At 37.7% G+C, this 20,460-nt stretch overlaps 1 protein-coding gene across 2 annotated transcripts in view; it reads left to right on the top strand.

Annotated features, from left to right (window-relative positions):
* The first annotated feature begins 210 nt into the window (after window positions 1-210).
* Window positions 211-20,460, top strand: part of LOC126754446 (probable nuclear hormone receptor HR3) — an 82,894-nt gene continuing 62,644 nt past the window's right edge. For both annotated transcript variants that reach the window (XR_007666295.1, XM_050466410.1), the window contains exon 1: window positions 211-3,941. Coding sequence is in view for 1 of the 2 variants with exons in the window: in XM_050466410.1 (XP_050322367.1) it covers window positions 2,462-3,941 (1,480 nt within the window). In the remaining variant the exon portion in view is untranslated. The remainder of the gene's footprint in view (window positions 3,942-20,460) is intronic.

Genomic DNA, 20,460 nt, shown 5'->3' with positions numbered 1-20,460 from the left:
CATATGTATATATAAAAGTTCTTTAAAATAAACAATACACCAAATAAGTATGAAATACACTCTCGTATATACAACTATATATATAAATACATATATACTTACCAGTATACGTATATAATATATACATATAAATATATAAATAAATATTTAAAATTGTGCATATTTCATTCAACTTGTACTGGCATGCAAATGAAAAGACTATACGGCAATTAAAAAATATATTTACATTTAAAATATACATATTAACGCGCTAAAATATACGCATACATACTTACATACAAGTATGTAAGAATCCAAGCAGAAAAATTAAAACTGTAATTTAATGGAAGTTCATAAATAATTACTAACAAAGTGCATATAAACATCCACATACATACATACATACGTTTAAGGTAAAAATACATAATGTGCCCGCAAATAACTGTTCTTATCACCCGCTAATGGAAAAAACAGCATAAAATCCTTGTGCAACATATTAATCAAAAAATGTACCTTTATGCACGCACATGAATACACACATACATATAAAAATTTATATTCACCACAAAAAGTTGCAGTTAAATGGTAAATGAAATATTTAAGTGAAACAAAAACAAAAACAAAAGCGAATATATCAAACTAAAACAGCGCCATTAACAACTGTGTTTTTTATCACATACAAGCACACACACACACATGCATAAAAAATGAAATCCGTGTATAATGTGTACAGATGTGCATAAGTGCTTTCGTGAATGCGTGAACTTCAGTTGTATGCGTTTATCACAAATGTAAAGTCGCATTAGTGGGCATATACACACATACGCATATACTTATGCAGTGTAAAGCTTCTTGTATAATGAATGTAAACAAAAAACTGCAAGGCATGCAGTGAGTGACACAGCCCGTACACTTTGCGCTGACACTTGCACTTGCGCACTCTTGCAGAGATACGCACATGCATACACAAACATGTACGAATAAGTGGAAGTGCGTGAAAAAGTGAGTGAAGACAAAAGAAAATATTTACAATTTTTAAGTTTTTGTGATTTTCGTTACCTAATACGAACTTCTACGGTTTTGAGTGAATTTTCACGTGACATGAAGTGTGCATATGTCAACAAAATATGGAATGCAGCCATTTTTCCACACTCAATAAAACGAATTTATGCATTTAGTACTTAAATTGCGCTGAAAATAAATTGAACTCGTTATATTTAACAGATCTGAGTTAACAGAGGCGCTCACGCAACGCGTAGATTCATTAATGTAATGGTTTTACTCAAAAAAAATCAACAACAATAAATTTACCATTTGAATTATTGCCACCTGAGACTAAAAGAAGTGAAATACGAAGCGTCAGTGAATCGTATATGACAACACGAATCACTCAAGTAGTGCAGGATTTGCAGTTGAGACACTAAATGGAACAGGATGAGAAACATATTTGAATAAAAAGTTCGAAAATTTTTAAAAATTTGAAATTAAATTTTTTTAAATTTAATATTTGAATAACATTTGCTGACTTTTAATTCAGTCAGGTTATAATAAAGAAGTTTAAAATCGCGGAAATCGACGTTAAAATAACTTTGTAATAATATACTTATGTGTATATTGTCAGCAGATACAAATACAATATCAAAATATTAATATATACATACATATGTATGTATATGTGTGCACTCACGATCATTCATGCAAGCGCAGTAGGCATACAAATACAGGGTGCCAACCCTCCCATTGCTAAAAATATACATATGCACATAACAAATACAAATGCAAGAAATAATCATGCGAACATTATGGACCAACAGTAAGAAGAACTTTGTGAATACTGCAAGTTTCATGGCTCACGAAGGACTCACGAGGACTGTGTAAAACGCAGAAAGAAGAAAAATTCCTCGCTAACCCAATTTGCACACTCAATTTAATAGAAAATTTTCATATGAATATCAAAAAACGTTACACTAAATAATACTCACGAAGTAAACGTGAAACAAGCGCTTAGATTAGTCGGAACACCACAAATTGACTGAAAAAAAACGAAATTAACGCACATAAATGCACATAAAATCAATTTCACGCATTGTAATGCAGCATTTTTATGAGAATAGTGAAAAAAGTTGACCCTTGAAATACTCCCGAATTTTAAAGAGCACGAAAAGTCACTCACTGAACAATAAATATACATACATATATACGTAGTAGATTAAAAAAGTAAAGAAAAAAAGAACACCAACTAACGCATTTTAACAAAACGCACAAAACACGGAGGGAATATGCTGCATGCAACCCTGCGCTTAAAGTGGAAGGAAACAAACCACAAAACTAACTAAAATTTAGAATAAAATCAAAGCAATAGCAGCACCACAACAACAGTATACAAGCAACACCAAAAAGACTTTTTAATCGCGAAGTTCAAACCGCGCGCGTCAGTTGAAACCTTCATCCACATACAAAAACCAACCAACAACGCATTTAAATGTTGCCCATCGACTCGACACTCGCAGCCAGCTCTGCCAAAGTGTCGCATAGCTCACCGCCCTATACGCTGCGCTGCCGACCGTCACGCAATGCCAGCAACGTCGTGTTGATCACGCAACAACAGCCGGACAACAACAAGTGTGGCGCCGGACGCACGTCGGACGATGCCGCCAATGTCAGCACCACTTCGGTGCATGTGCACAGTGGCAATGGCAACAATAACCTCCGTGCAACAGGTGTCACGACATTGAGCAATGACAATCCGGGCGGCGGCGGCGGCAATGCCAATAACAGCAGCAGCAGCAGCGTACATTCAGCAACGAGTTTTCGCAACAAAATGCCATCGATCTCAATTATACCGTTGCCGGTTAGCGGCGCAGCGGCCACCATCGCCAGCTGTAGCGGCACAACGACGAGTACGAGTGTGGTGCGCACCGTGACCACCTCGAATAAGGCCACGTCGCCGCCGCCGCTTTTCAATTCACCGCCAAGAAGCAATAACAGCGGCAGCAGTGGCTTGCAGCCGCAACGTCCACTGTTGCAGCACCAGTATCAGCAGACGGACAAGTGCACCATATTGAAATTCGATGTGGTGCGTAAGCCAACTGTCGCTGCGACAGCGGTCGAGCAATTATCGCGTAACGTAATTGCAACGGCGCCGAAAGCGCAAACGACCGCCACTTCAACGGTGACGAGTGGCATGGCGTTTTCGGCCACGAGTGTTGCAAGTCGCCAACAACAGTTGCAGGCATTGCAGCAATCCATTTTCGATCATGAGATGTCCGATGACGCCGAAGCGGATGCGGAAATTGCTGCGCTGCATCAACAGGTGCTGAGTGGCAACACAGCAAGCACTCTGGCTACGGGCAGTCAGCCCATTATCGTAAAGATTGAGCCAGCGCAGTCATTTCACATCGTCGATGAATCGGATACGCGTGTGCTGAGCTTGCCACTCTCGGATGCGGATAAGGTTGGTGCGAGTTGGATTGATCTGAAGGATATTGCCGGCTTGCAGACCACTTCGGCCACACTGGTGGACGTGTGTTTCGATTCACCGCCCGGATTGCTGCCGGTCAGCACGAATACGTCCACTACCACAGCCGAAGCAGTGGTGCAGACGGTCGTTGAGTCGGGCGGCATTAGTCATATACAAGGCGCTAAGAAGCGTCAGTTGGTTGTTAAGCAAATATCGGTGGAGCAACCGGCAACAGCGGCAACTATTATTGAGACTGTAATCACACCTGCTACGGTTGTAACGGCCACGGCTACGGCTACGACATCGACAGCATCCGGAACGTCTACGGTGTCGCGTTTCAATGCGAATGAACGTGCACAACAGCAGCAACAATCACAGCAGCAATCGCAACAACAGCAATTGCAGCAGCAGCAGCAACTTCAGAATAAAGGTACCACGGCAGCGGGTACTGCATTAACACCGTCCTCATCAACTGGACTGAATGTCGGTGGAGCCATGACAGGTTGGTGCTACACAATTATAGTGGATATTTACTAAAATATAATAACTGATGATAATCATATTCATATTTGTTTGAAGTATATCTAAGACTTTGCCTTTAATTCCACCAAAGACACCGCGTTGATATTAAAAAATTTTACTTAACAAAAGTTATTGTGTGGATATGTGGTCGCTTAATGCCGATGCCACTGCCGGTTTTATTTGCTGTTTCAAAGTATCCTTGCCGTCAGCTGATTTCACGGCATTGAAATTCTGTTAGCTTCCCTCTCACTTTGTCCTTGTTTGCTAATCTACAGATTAATATGTAAACTAACTTTCGGAATCGCAAAACCCTGTAACGCCGATGAGCCTGCTGGAAAATTCACTCTTGTTCCAATGTAATCAGATGGAAACAAGTAAAAAATCTGCTGTATTTTGGCTTTCTAGCTCTACATAGCATAATTTCCCTTGAGCTTCGTGATCGATGATCAAAAACTGCCTCTTATGCGGCTGAGTGACTTTTTCCTGGTCGGACCCGTAGAATGTCTAATGCAATATTTCCTCTTAGTGAGGTCCATCTTGATATTCCTGAGTTCTGAGGATTTTAACCGATCACTGTGCATGAGGTCGAAAATTTGACGCCAATTGCCAAGGCTTTAGTAGAAACACATGAACATTTTTTGAAAAGCTCGTGTAATTACTTCGATAAACTGTACGAATTCGCTGGGATCAAAATTTACTGCCTCAACTAATTTGTGATAGGCTCCAAACGTTTTGTTGATATTTGAAGGCAGCGAACGAGAGAGGGGAGATGGAGCAGTTTGTTCTTACCTAGAGTTTTCAGGGAGCTCCAGTGCTCTGCAACAATTTTGTTGCAGATTATTCTCTCAGAGTTCATTACAATCATCCCTACGACCCTGTCTGAGGGTATATTTATCCTTAACCAGGCATCACAAATGATGTCAAATCTCACCTAACTCACTTTGGTTATAACAAACTATTAACTACTGTAACGTAAAATAACATATTGGGTAGTCGAAAAAGTCTTTTCGTATTTCAAATCAAATTTCAACTAATTTTTTTATATTTATAGTGATGTACCATTTTGGTCGACCTCTTTTTGCTGTTTTTCCGCCTGATACATTATTTCATCAGTGTAAAAGTTTTTTAGAAATGTAGAATCAATCGTTCGACCAGGCTGGAGCAGCTCATAGTGGATGATTTCTTTCCAATCGAGGCATCAATTCTGCCTTTGCGACCATTTGTTGAGCTTCACCACGTTTGGACCATGATGTTTTTAGCATATTATTGTCGTATTCGATCCACTTTTCGTCTCCTGTTACCATTCGCTTCAGAAATGGTTCGATTTCATTTCGTTTCAGCAAAAAATAGCAGATATTAATTCGGTCCATTAAATTTTTCACAGACAATTCATGTGGTATCCAAACATCGAGCTTCATTTTGAAGACCGCCGTTTTTAAATGGTTCAAAACCGTTTGATGATGAATGTTAAGTTCCTTAGCGATGTCATGACTGCTTATGTGACGATCCTTGTCAGTATTCTCCTTAATATCATCGACTTTTTCAACGATAGTCGACAGAGCGAATTGCATCTTTCACATCGAAATTATCAGAGCGGAAGCGAGCGAACCATTGTTGTGCTGCAAACTTCACAAATTTCATTGGGGGCTTGCGTGGCATTCTTCCCTTTTTAATTTCACAATATAGCGAATTTCTTCATTATTTTCACTCATTTTTGAACAGCTGTAACTTTTTTCAACTTCTCCGAATTTAATGTTTTTCTGGTTAATGGAAGCTTTCCATAATATAATATGGTATGACGCAATGTGATTGGTAGCAGTGGAGATATAACTGCAACGACATCTATTGACAAAACACGAAAAGTATACCCAATATTTTTCCGTACTTTTGAATATTTACATATGTATACTTGTATAGTAAGTCTCTCTCTTTGCTATTAGAAAAAATTGCAATTTGAGAAGAAAAAGGTTTGGGTCAGATATGGAAGAATTCTTATAAAGTCCCAGAGCACAGTTCAGGCTTATAAGTATTCACACGGTAAATTAAAATTTCGGAGATGGTGTAGACTAGATCGGCCAATCAATTAATAGCTGACGATTGTCGAATGGTAGCTATTTTCGAGTCGCCATTTCTCTGCTCGATATCTTTGCGCGCTGGTTTCTTGTCTAAAAAATTGCATGCAAAAGCAACAACAAAATCATCGAGTTGAATTCGTTGAAGAAAATATGCGAATACTTCGGTGATATAACCGTTATCTTCAATGCTACAAACTTGCATATTTTAGATCAGCTTTCCATTGTAAAGGACTCAAATGGGAAATGAAAATACAAATTTCTTTTCTTCTCTGATTTCAAAAACTTAACACATAAAATCAATTTTAGTAAAATAGTAATTTATCTAGGAAAGAAATCCAAGCGGTTACTAAGATTCTTTGGCGCGGAAAAACTAATTTCTACACACAGAAAGAGTGTGCTGCCCACAAGTTTGAACAACGTATACTTAGTTTGCTCAATTCGCCAATCTGCAACGATTTACAAGTAGATATAGCAAAGAAACAAACCTTAACCAACTCTGTGGTTGTTCAGCCTTGGAACAAATCAGGTGTTAAGGGTCACTTAGTGTGTTTTTGTTACAAAGCGTTGAAGAAAACTCTTATCCTTCTTTAGAATATGTATGTAGATTGATTGCTGTCACAAAACTCATCTACAATATTATTACCAATAACTGTCTAATAACATCTAAACACTACCTATAATCACCTTAAATGTCTAGCTGTAAATATCTAGAACTAGTGGCGAAATTATTTAGTTATTAAAATTGATTCGTGTGGAAAATCGTCTTACCCGTTCGCAAAACCGTACTAACTGTTTAGCGCATTGCGCGAAATATTAGTTTAACGATCACCGAAAAATCAACATAATTAACTTATAAATTGAAACTGTTCTTTTGTTGTTACTTATGTGCGCGTGTTTTTGTAATTGTTGTAATTTAATTGCAAAATCATCATCAGCAGCAACATTAACATGCCATTGGCTGATACACACCCCGCGGCCGCTTGCTCTACAACAACTGCAGGCGAACTGCTGAGCAACGTAACAGTAAGTAATGCCAAGCAATTAACTAGAAAACAACAAAACACACACACAAAAGCGAAATTAAGAAAAAAATAAATAAAAAGAAAAAAACAATAACAAATGAGCGGCAAAATTAGCAAACAGCAGAACGGAGTTTATATGTATGTATATGTGTATGTGTGCGTGATGGAGAAAAAATTAAGAACTGCAATTTCAACCTGTAAAATAACACACGTAATCGCAAAATCCCCAAGAAGATTTCTCCATGTTCTTACACTCACAACACACACGCACACACACAGGTATTGGCTTGCTCGCCTGTATGAAATGTACCGTTGTGCATGTGTGTGTGTGTGTGTTTTGGTATGAGTGCAAACATTTATTGGCTATTCACCTTTGCGTGGTGCGCTTTCAAGTGTCCCACTTTCCACATTGATCCAACTAATACGCGAAGAACCGCAAGCAACAACAGCAATGTGCCAGCAAGCCAGCGACGAGAATGAACGCAGAAAAGAAAACAAATAAAGAACTGCCAGTCAGCCACAGAACCAACACGTTCTGACACACACACCCACACATGCATACATACATAAGAATACGGAAAACATAACTGCGCCAAGAAGCCGCTTCTTCGGCTTCGAGCTGCCACTTCAACTTAGATATAACTTTGGCTTCGTCTTCAGCTTGGTTTTGGTGTTGCGGTTGTTGTGATTGTTGTTGCTGCCGTTTGCAGAGTTCGATTACTGTTTGGACTTGGTGCTGCTGCCGGCAGCTTTGGCTCTGACTGCGGCTCATTGTTGAGGTTCTACAATTTCGCGATGCTCATTCTTACACAATACTCGCCAAGCCGGCCTGCTTTGCCACACTTGGTTGACTTCTCAACATTTTAACCGCAATGCTCGGTGCGCGCTGCTCGCTGTTAACCTGCTTGTGGGCCGCCAGAACATTTGCGCTGCCAGCAGACGAAATGACGAAGCGCGCGCTTAAGCTGAAATTGTAGTCGAAGCCAGCACCGAAGTTGGTCAGAACCAGAATCGCAGACCGCACGAGCAACACCGAGCCACATTACGGTACACCAACACTAACGCATTCATGCATACTGTGTGTGTGTGGCGGTGTACGTGATGGCTGCATGCGCTCGCACAGCGGCAGTTAGCGCTAATAATTTTACCGTAGCACGAACCTTAGCGGTAAAATTTTCTACTACAAACTATACAGTTAGCTCAAAGACAGTGGAATTGCCAATAGACACGTAAAAGCAGACACGAAGAACGCGGCGCAAGACATGCATGGACAGAACGGGAAACAGGCGCAACATAGATATACATATATACATACATACTTGTATATGTTTGTATATGTATGTATAGCTATGCTAAATGTGTGTGTGTGTGTGTAAAAAGAAGACGTTGGCTTAAAAGGCCTGCAGAATTAGGTACGTGTCTACGTTAATAACAGTACATTTGTATATACAAACAGACATAACAACTTACATATATGATGGTGCTCATAGTAAAATGAAGTGGAAAAGTCAGTTCCATATGTTGTTGTCGTGCAAGCCCATTGACTGTCTACCTCACCAGCCCAACTAAGTAACCAATTGGCTGTCTGCCGCTTTAACTACCAACTCGGCTGACACTGTCTTGGTTGCCAAAGAGGCTCGAGATTTTTGTTTTTCGCCTATACTTTGGTCGCACAGTCGGCTGGGCGGGAAGGGCGCGCCGCTAAGGTGGCTTTGTGGCATTGTTATTCGTACGAAGTTTTCGCGTCGCATGAATGGAACTAACTGACAGTTACATGGCTAATCACAGTTACCTAAATGCATATAAACATGCAGGTTCTTTAAAGCTTTTTCTGTGTTATTGCTCACACACACACACACATACACATATGCATGTTTTTGAACATAAATATTAGCATTTGTGCATTACACTTTGTATGCTTCTTGTGCCGAGCTTATTGTCTGTGCGTGTCTAGGTCTTCTTAACTATTGTGTAACTGTGCGTTGCGCATGCGCAACAAAACAGCGCCTTACGGCAATGCAATTAAACAAATACACGCGTATATAAATCCGTACAAATTACTGTAGCTTTTGTATTTGTAAATTTTGAAATAATTGAATGCGAAATTGCAAGTAACGGTATTGCACACGCATTTTAACTAAATGTGAAAATATTTACAATTTACAAGACTGTAGAGGCATTTAAAATATAAATTATTATACTTGGTCTTGAAGTCTTAAATCATTTGAACCACGACCAGGCTCAAGTGTGAGTAGATGCTTAGACCTGGCTTCATCTGTAGCTTAAAATGATTATAATTTGTATTCTCTTCTTTTTATTATCTTCTCCTTTTTATTTATGGCGTAGACACCCCTTAAGTGGTTATAGCCGAGTTTATCACACCTCGCCAGTCGTTCTTTCTTTGCTATTTGGCGCCAATTGGAGATTCCAAATGTAGCCAGGTCCTTTTCCACCTGATTTTTCCAACTGAGTGGAGGTCTTCCTCTACCCACAGTGACGTGGGAGATAAATCGCGAGTCTTTGTTTGCTGACAGGTGATATTTCGTCTTGGAGAAAGAACTATATGTCATCTTACTATTTATAAAACGGATCAGCTTTTATCCGAGTGATGTTTTCAATCTCCTTTATAACTTTACTACAAAAATTTATAAAACTTAATTATTATATTTCCACATAAACCCAGAAACTTGCATAGCCCCAATCTGGCTTTTGCTGTTTATTGAAACCTTATCCCTCTAAGAGTAATGTTTGCTTGGAGCGACAGGTCCGAATCCAATCAACTGTTCGGCCAATTGTTCGCTTCTCTATCCGTATCAGTATTTGTAACTAGAACGGAATACAATTCCAAGTATCCAACTAAACGAACATAAGTGTATAGAACGGCATATCGTAACCACGTGCAGGTCACAAAATTATAGCCAGGAAGGAACCAGCTAATGAACTCGCCCGCTCCGCAACAGCCACCAATATGGTAGGACCCAAAGCTTTCATTGCGGTTGGTTCCCACACCATAAAGGAGCTGCTCCGCTAGGATGAAAGAGTGGATAAGGAAGGGTATATGCAACAACTCCAAGGCATGCGCCATGCCAAGTTGCTAATGGTTGGTTGCAACCTTAAAAAGGTTTAAATATATAATCAACCACCCAAGGGACAAACTCAGGCAACTTGTCGCTTTCTACACCGGCGATTGTAATCTCAAGAAGCACTTCCATATAGTATAACATGGGCCTAGCTTCTTGTGCAATTTGTAGCTTTTGCGACTTGTATTTTGAAACACCAGAACACATGCTAATTGACTGAAGAGCAGTATGTAGGCGCTGAATAAAAGCCCTTGCATCTAAGTTTTCAAATAGGGATCACATCGCCTCAATGTATTCTGAGAAGGAGAGGGCACAATAGACCTTAGGTCGCGGTGCAGTCCTCATTTATTTGTCTAATATAAGCGAACAATCTTTGTGCTTTTGTGATTAGATTACATCTAATATATTCACTGATCTAGACAGTGACTGCCTTTGGTGATTAACAAAACAGCTGTTTTTGACAATAAGAAGTTCATATCGCTTAATATTTGTTAAAAAAAAATTGTCGTGTGGTATTTTGTTATAAAACTCGTCTTTTATTTAACATATTGCATTTAATGGAAATAACGGACGACTGTCGACTGTATCAACTGTCGCAAGCATTAGCTTTCGCAGCCAAAATGTTGCTAAGAGCTTACCAGAGATCGGTGTAAAAATTTGACAATGAGCGTGGCACCGCTTACCTTCTTATTATCTCACACTGTGAATATGGGAAAAATCCGACCACAACCACGGCTACTTGCCATAAAATGTATATAGTAAATCAAGCACCAGTAACCTTATAGGAATAAAACTTAGTAAAAATACTACCCTAAGATTCGCCATTTCACGTCTTAAATTTTTTGATATCAGTACATAACTGTTCAAGTCCTTTACCGAAAATATCGTACAATCTGAGAAAGATATTATTAAAAGTCAAAGCGCACTTGTATGTCTCTTCGCCTTATAGGCGTAGGACAAAGAAGCTGATGCAAGCTCTTTATCAATTCTTCATCGCCGTATTTGAAAAGCTCGGCTGTCAATCCATCAGTCACCGCCGTTTTATTATACTTTGAACTTCTTCATGATCGGGAAATGAAACGTCTACATACTCTATCGTCATCGATTAGGTTATCGAGTTCATTGTCCTCTGAAGTTATGCTTTCACTACCATTCAACAGTCTGGAGAAGTGTATCCTCCTCTTGGGATAAAAATTGGTAAAATCGGGTCGATATTAGTTCTACGAACTTCCGGAAGACTTTATACCGTATGTAGCAGATAATGTCTCTTTTTAATAGCCGTGTGTCCTTATGTCTAAACTAAATAAAATCGGGAGAGTACCTCCGTTCGTTTTTCTAGCAGACTTTATTCCGAATATGTTATACTCGATACAGCGATTTTAAATTTTCCGCCTTATACACATCCACCTGCAGACATCGCAGATCCAAAACAATCTGTTCAAACTAAAGTGAGTATATGAACTACGACATAGTTTAATAAGGTACTATACATACATATGTACATATGTATGTCTGTAGTTCATTCACTGTTGCTATATTTTTATACAATATCTGAAGAAACTTATAGAAAAATGTTTTCTTGGAGAATGTTGCCACCTATTCATACATTTACATAATTCAATTAAACTTAAATTAAATTAATTACCATATGAGTTACAAACATAATAGGCTTAAGAGATCTTACACTTAAAAAATTATTTTGAGTTGGGTAGCCACCTGTCAAAAATTTTTCCTTCAAATAGGTTTCTATACAAAATAAAGGTATAGAATTTAAACTGGTTTTAAAAATAATTATTTTGATCATATGTATGAATATTTTTGAGTTGGGTTGCCACCTGTTAAAAAATTTCATTCTATTATATTTTTACGTTCTGTTTACAAAATAAACGAAATATTAACTGAAACACTTAACTAAGCTGATTTTAAAAATAATTATTTTCAAAATACTTTCGATAAGGGTTGCCAGATGTTTCAAAATTTTTTAATAATTATAGAAGAAAAAACCACAAATTAAGCATATCGCAGCCACTGCACCACTGCACTTTGAATTGTTAACACAGCGCTGGGCGCCTGCGCATACGCCGAAAAGCCAGCAAAGCAACAACAACGAGCCACCAACGAACCAACGCGAATTGGCGCACACAAGCATTTCATAGCCATAATTAGTTGCTGCTACTAAAGTGCAATTGTACCATACGGCGCACGCGTGCTACAGCACTGCACAGCACAGCTTACACACAACCATACACACACACACACAAACAAGCTTATGAATATTTTCATTATTATTCGAACTTTGCAAAATTTCACGATTTTTTGATCGTTTTGCGACCACAAGCGGAGGATTTTCGATTCCATTCGGTTTGATTAGTTCGCTGTAAGGCTAGCAATACACTTGCCAACACACGTACGTGTGTGTGTGTACGCTTATCTGTTGGCTTTTTGCTGGGATTTACAATTCACCTTTGGCCATATTAGCGTTAGAGGTGGCTATTAGCTGCTAGCTGCTGGCTGCTGCTCGCTGCGTTGTGTTGTTGTGCTGCCATTGTGTTGTGTTGTGGCTGTAGCCAATGCTGCTGCTAGTTGTGGCCCTGAACATGGTCGTTGGACTTGGTTTTGGCTTTTAGTCTTTGAACGCAACAGTGTTGCACAATTTCCAAGCGATTACAAAAGTATCTGCACACTATCACTTTTTAGCGTGTTTGCTTTTCGGTGCTGGTTGGTGGTTGTTGTCTATTGTAAATCAGTTATTTTCCTATGCATATATTTGAACGCCGCACATAAGTATATATATTTATTATATGTAATATATGCAGCTATCATGTGATATATGTGTATGTGTGTGTGTTTGTCTTTATTTATTTGTATATGCAAGTCGATTATTATTAATATTATTATATTGGCCGCTCGAAGCGCTTCGAAAGCTACTGACGCTCGCTTCAGCCCAGCAAAGCTGAGCCAATAAACGAAAACGAGCCATCTAAGCGCGCCAAATTGTTGTAATCGCCTGCTGGCTAATTTTGCAAAGGTGTGCGCACAAACACTCACACAGCCGTGTGCATATACATAAGCGCTGTGTGATTGTCCGTGCGCGACGCTTTCGTAATATTTTATATGCAAAATTTATTCAAAAGCTTTTTCAATCTTTCAAATTGTTAGTTAGCTAGTTATTTGTTTATTATTGGCGGTGATTTTTCCAATACGTACATATGTATGTGTACATATTTCAGCAGCATATTAATTTTATTTTCTTGTTTTAGTTTTCAAACTCAACTTTTAGCCACAATTATTTAAATTTTTTAACTTATTTGGCGGACATATTAGTTGTGTTTCATGCATTTCATTTTGCTGTTTCGTCGTTGTTTAACATAATTGTTTCAACTAAAGTGTAGAAAAAAGCATGAAATGGAAACAGCGCCAGCATTGCACAACGTTGCAAAATTAATGCTTGCAAATTTTGCAAAAATGCAGATTACTATATATTTTGCACAAATTCCAAACTGACTTATATACACACACATTTGCACATTTGACCAGAAAATTGATTACTCAATCCATTTTAGCCCGTTCGAACAGGTCTTTAATTGGTTTGTCCGCAAAAAAAATGTTAATTTCAAGGGCAGACGCCTCTCAGATTGCACACATCTTTCCATACATACATACATACATATATATCCTAAAACATTGTTGTAATCGGAGAGATTATTGGGATTGATATTTATGTGACAACACGCCAATACAAAGCGATTTAATTATCTCGCAAGTCAATAGTATGATGTTTTTTATTGCGCTATTTAGTGAAGTTGGCAACATCTTTATCTGATTTATTGATGAACAGTTATTTAAAAAAATTTTATGCGCAAAATTACAACTCCCTTTTCTTAAATTACCATAAAAAATGTTTATTTGGGCAATAATCATATGAGCAATCTGTTAACTGCGCCATATGTCTACGCTCTGTCTGTCGATGAGATCTATCGTTAACTATGAAAAAAAGACAAATTAAAAAATTACTTTCGGCTGTACCGGAGCTAAAGCTAAATAAAAATGTTTCCATTTAAGAACTTCATCGATCACTTTGTATGGCAGCTATTTGCTATAATAATCTGACCTGCGCAATTTCTTCGGAGATTGCAACATTTCTTTGGATAATAACTCATGGCGAATTTCGTGAAGATATCCCTTCAAATGAAAAAGTTGCCCATACTATCACTTAATTCCGCTCTTTCAGTCTGTATGGCAGCTATATGTTATAGTGATCCGATATCGGCGGTTCCGGCAAATGAGCAACTTCTTGGAAAAAAAGAAGCACTTGCGACATTTCAGATCCATATCTTAAAATAAATAAAAATAAAATACAGATAAACTGAAGAGCAGATCGATATTGCTAAATCCTCTCAGCTCGTCACGGCTATCATTTATATACATACAAGTACGTATCTTCTATTGGCAAAAAATAGCAAGACTTTTTAATTTAAATTTCGCGCGAAAACCCATTCGTCGAAATATTTTTTCTAGGTTGGTATAACCATAAGTGACATCTGCGTCAAATATCACATCAAAATGATCATTAGTGTTTACTGTGTGCTTGTCTTCCCGAAGTCGATTTTTACGACGAGGGAAGTTATTCAACCAATAAGTTCCCTTAAATTTTGTGTGCGGAATCAAATTTCTGGCACAGAAAAGTTCTGAAGGTTGAAAAGGCCTCGGTGGTAATTGTTTGTCCCGAACAAGTGTTTATGATTGGTACAATTTATTCAAATGAAAAAAAGGGTCGAGAAAGCGAAACGACTAACCACGTCCAGGACGGCCATCAAAATAAGCTGAACACGTAAATAAAATAAAGGAATTGGTGCTTAAGATTCAACATTTAGTTAATAGTCAGAAATCTTACTGACATCGTTGGAATATCGGAAGAATCAGTGAAAACTATTTTCAAAGATCATTTGAGCCTAAGAAAAGTGAAAGCTGTGAAACAATGCTTTCCGACTACTAGGATGTCATGAAACATATTATTATTGACGATGAGTCTTGGATCTGTGCTTACGATCCAGAAGCAGACGATCGAACGGTTGAATATCGTGTCAAAGGTGAGCGGAGGACGAAAAACCACTCAAAGCAAGACGAAACTCTGACAGTTTTCTTCGATCATCGAGATATGATGCACTCAGAATTCCTTCCAGCCGGCCAAATTGTCAACAAGGAATACTTTTAGAGTGTTATGCGTGGTTTGCGCGAAGCTATTCGTAAAAAGAAGCCGGAATTATGGACCGAAAACTCTCGGTTTTTGCACCACGATAATGCACCAAGAAGAATAAATTGAGAATTTTAAAATTATGAACAAAGTTTTAGTATTTTTTGCGCATTTTTGGGACAACCCAAAACTTTTCATGGCTGAAAACATGTCATAAGTCAGCAAAGGTGTTGAATGTTGGTGCTGTCCCCTTATAGGATATGGGCGAGAAAGATGTAATCATAAGGCTGAAGTGTATAAAGTTTGCATTGACCGACCGCGACTCAGATGATGGTAGTCAGGACTGAAAAAAAATTGTGAAAGCATCTCTGCATTCTTTTCAATCAAAACTCCTTAGAAGTGCTTAGGAACATTATTAATTGCGTCAAATTGCTTCTGAGTAAGAAATATCATCTGGGATCAAATTGAAGATGTTAATTTTCGAAGTTGTCTGGAAGAAGGCAGGGTAGAATTATCGAAGAAATTTCTTGAGGACTGCACATGTTTCGCAAAGCTTAGGTTGAACAATCTCAAATCTCATACCTTAAGATATTCTGTTATAATGAACTCAGGTTGTTTTTTCATTTTGAAGTAATCCGTGTTTAGCAATTGTTGTACCAAAAAGTCGAAATAAGATTTTCATCGCGGAAACCATCATAATTCCTAACATAATATGGAATGGAGTAAAAGAGTAAAATCAATATATTAATATTCTCCTACTTTTTACTGCCAGAATTTTGATGTAATCCATTTGTTTATTTAGTATGTGTCTATAATGATGAAACCTAAAACAATGATCTAAGCCTGAAAACAAAAATAAAAATTTGCTGAATTTTCTCGTTTCTGAATGCTACCCGAAACTTTGATGAGTTTTGGAAGGATAGATGATTGTATGGAAAATAGGAGAAGGAAATGTGATAGAGATCGCACATATATCTACGATAAACCATTTAAGCATATTCGAAAAATGCTATTTTGAGAAAAAATGCTCTTAAAAATACACACAAACGATGGTTTTTGGAGGTGTAGATAATTTTTTCATTTAAGATAGAGCAAATTATCTATGTCTTTTTGGTTACCCAGAGCAATATCAATCCTTCAATTAATAAATGCCGGTGACCTAATCAAATCAAAACCAATCGTAATCCAGGTCGTGTGATAATTACTATAGAGAAATGTTGCAACTCTTTCGATGGAATTTTTACTTGTACATACACACATATGCCGTTGTATATATATGAGTGCACTTGAATAAAAACTTATGAAACAAAATCGAATACAATAAATCATTTTCGTGCTAAAGGTTATCATTAACGATTTTGTACTCACCGAATAGTAACTTCAAATGACATTGTGTATGGTAAATCCCCGAAATATATGTATGTACATATATACATATACATATGTACATATGTATAAAATGCAATCGCTGACAACAGGTTGACAATTCTTCAAAATTTTGCCTTTTGGCCATCTATTGCGGTAGCAAAGGAATAAGCGAAGTAAAGAAGCAGTAAAAACAACAAAACAAATTCGAAATGTGCGAAATGACATGCCATTAAAGTGTGTAAAACATACTTACAAATACATATATACATGTAAATACGCAAGCTAAAGTCCACACAAATGCATTTGCATGCCTCATGTATGTATGTACAAATTTATAGGTATGTATGTATGTACATATGTAAAGGTATGTACATATATATGTACATACAACTAAGTACATAAAGGCAACCACATAAATGCAACTTTGTGTTCGCATGCGTTCGCGTTTGCATCGCATTGTGTCATAAAACTTCTCAAACATACGAACATACATATGTGAATGTATGTGAGTGTGTGTAGGTACGCACACAATGTGCATGCAATTTTTTAACGACTCTATGGCAGCTTAAGCTCAGAGTTATTTGCGAAAGTAAGTATGTGCATTTGTATGTTTGTGTGTCCTCAGTGCACAATTCGCACATTCATAGATTTATGCATATACATATGTACATACATGCATATGCATATGTATATTTTATGCTTTGGCATGCACAAACACAAAGCCATATTTAAAGGTATGTGTGTGTGTGTCTGCGCTTGTGCATGCTTAACGACTTGTCCGCAAATGTAGGGCAATAGGATGGGTCAGTGCAGATGCGTTCGCTGCCAAACGTTTGCGATGGCAATCTATTAAAATTGGTGCAAATCGCATGGCAGGCGCAGTGAGTGCGGCGTAAGAAGCTAAGGCAGATGAAGACAAAATCGCTAAATTCACTTTCAAACGCAGCGCATAGCGAAATAAAAATGGAACAATTTCGGCCGACGTCAACTTGAAGTTTTGAAGGGGCAAGCTGGCGAGCAGGCCTTGCAGATACAAATGCACTCACAAAAATACATATTTATTTATATACATATATGTATATATCAGCATATGTGCGTATATGCTAACCATTGCGCGTAAAGAAGTCACATGTCAAAATGAACTTGGTTAGCATTCTTTGAAGTTTTATACTTATTGTTCATATACAATATACATATGTATGAGTGTTCCATTTATGTTTTCATATGCGTGTATTGATTTTTGTATATGTATGCAGATTTGCCCATAAATTTGTCAATATTTATGACTAGGCATTGAAAGTCTAGAGCCAGAACTTCAATCCACTAAACCTAACCTAATCTTAAATCATATTAGGTACCGGACTACGTGCTTCAGGGGAATGACAAATAATTTACATTCCCTCTATGATTCGATCTGACTAATGGCTAATCTGTTGAAAAATCCCGGTTATGTTATAATTCAGCCTGAAGTTTCGTATAGCTTCACATTTATCAAAGAATGTCACATGAGTATCGTCGAAATTTCGTCCGTCAAATCATCAAGAGTAGTTTTGTTTTTTGGGAAGGGTGAAATTGGGAGCATTGAAAACTACTATGTCCAAGTCTTCTAGATACTTTGTAGAAGTTATAGAGTAAGTACTAACAGCGTAATGGACTCTGCAGAGGTTCCTTCTAAAACAGCTGCATTTGGATGAGTTGGAAATTCAGATTTCCATGTTGACTTTTTTAAGTAGGGTGAAGCATTGAAAGTCGGAGTGCGGAAGTTTAATTCGCTAAACGTATTCATAATTCAAGACTATCCCACGGCTCCAATAGTTTAAGTATTACTCCGTGAGAGAGATTAGACATTATATAAATCTCCTCTATGTTCCGAACTGACGAGCTCCATGCATGACTTCGCACCACGTTCCATAATGTGTGTATAGGGACGACCTGTCAACGGGGTTGTAGCATTGGCACGACATGTGCCCCAGGTGGAAACACCTAACGTAAAGGCAAATAGGAGAGTATTCCCCAGTATAGACCACCCGAACTTAACTTTGCCTACCCCAAGCGCAGCTTTGGCTTCTTGAGCTCGCAGGAATAAGAGAGCTATTTGAGTGCCGCTCTCTTACTTTTACTTATTTCCCCAGATTTTGTATATTCTCAAGTTCCTTATATGTATTTACTATCCAGGTAGTTAAAGATGTGGGTAGTTTCACTACTTTTTGGTTCTTTAGAGAGTTTGCCACCACTGATTGTATGGTTAGCATTTTCGCATTTTTTTGTATTGATCCAGCAGCAGTGGATATCCCATTTTTGCCATTCTTACGTTTTAGAGAGAAAATAGTTGGAAACTCCAGAAAATTAGTATGTTCGTTGAGTGCCCTTAAAACACCTTGCTTATATTTTCGGTAGTTGGGAATACAAAAAAGATACACAAAACAGGATAACGGATTATTTAGATTGCCGTTTCAGCAAAAATTATCTTGAAATATATGCAAGTAAGTGCAAAAAAAATTATTTAAAAATACAAATTATACTTATATTTTCTTAGAGATTAAGCATTCGTTTGGCTAGCTTCGGTTTCCGAAAGACATTAGGAATAAAACAAATTTATTAGGTGTGGAAAATGAGAAGATGTTAAAAATACCCCTAGATATTATATAATCCACATGTTGTCTATGTATCTATGTATGGATGTCCGGCATTAGACTGTGGGTCCACTGTCCTTTGAAAGTAGTTTGCCAACGTTGTGACCTTTTTTGTCACAATTGTTTCTATCTTCTATTTTTTGCAACATATGGGCTTATGAGGGACATAGTCGTGCAACTTCGTCTATCTAGACTTCAGTTATAACCGCGTAGGCGATGTCTACGCCAATAAAGAAAAGATAACAGCCGCATCGCTTTATATGCTTTGGAAAGAGCTTATTAGAGGAAGATACAGGCAGATGTATACAGGCATCTTACTCCCACTACCTCTAAGTCGGTTCGTTTCGGAACGTTTTGACTCTATAGTCTGCTTGGTCTTTCAATTCTATTAGCATGTCTTCTTTTATGAGTTTTGTTAACGTAGTTCATGATCGAACCCAGTTCTTCTAAACCATATTATCACTTTTTATGTAAGTATAACACATATAGTAAGTACATCATCAGTACCAGTATCGGAATACGAGACACCATGTTTTTAATAATAAAATAGCGTCTGATTTCTGATTTTCTTGTGCTTGACCGGCCTCCTCATTCCTACCACGTCCATCCATTTACTACTTGCACTAAAATTCAACTTCACCTATTTAAATTATGTACATACATACATACTTATGTGAGCACTCTAACAAATCGGTGAAACAAAATTTGGTATTCGTGCTTAAGACTAAAGGAATGTTAATCTTGCAGTCAGCCAACTTGCAACCCTGAATATGTACAAGTATACTTTCATGTCTATAGACTCATTACTGTTTGATTCCCCAACTTATATTGGTAGGTATTATACCTTTTTATGCATTATAATCAGCAAAATATATTCGTACATACTTATTTTTTTTTCGTCAAGACTAAATACATAGATACATACATATGTATACATTCATACATACATAAGTATCTATGTATACCCGATGTCATCTAATTATGTTTGGGTTAAATCCATAACTTTTTCAACATATGAATCAAATTCCCTATGTACAAATGTATGTATGTATGTATGTCGTAGACAAACTTACTTATAGGACTACATGCTTCCGCCACCACAGCTTATCGTTCACATACATACATAA

Source organism: Bactrocera neohumeralis, chromosome 4 (genome assembly GCF_024586455.1).
Source record: "Bactrocera neohumeralis isolate Rockhampton chromosome 4, APGP_CSIRO_Bneo_wtdbg2-racon-allhic-juicebox.fasta_v2, whole genome shotgun sequence".
Lineage (NCBI taxonomy): Eukaryota > Metazoa > Arthropoda > Insecta > Diptera > Tephritidae > Bactrocera > Bactrocera neohumeralis.
The sequence above is the reverse complement of the archived record's forward strand: the minus strand, read 5'-3'. Positions and strand labels throughout refer to the sequence as shown.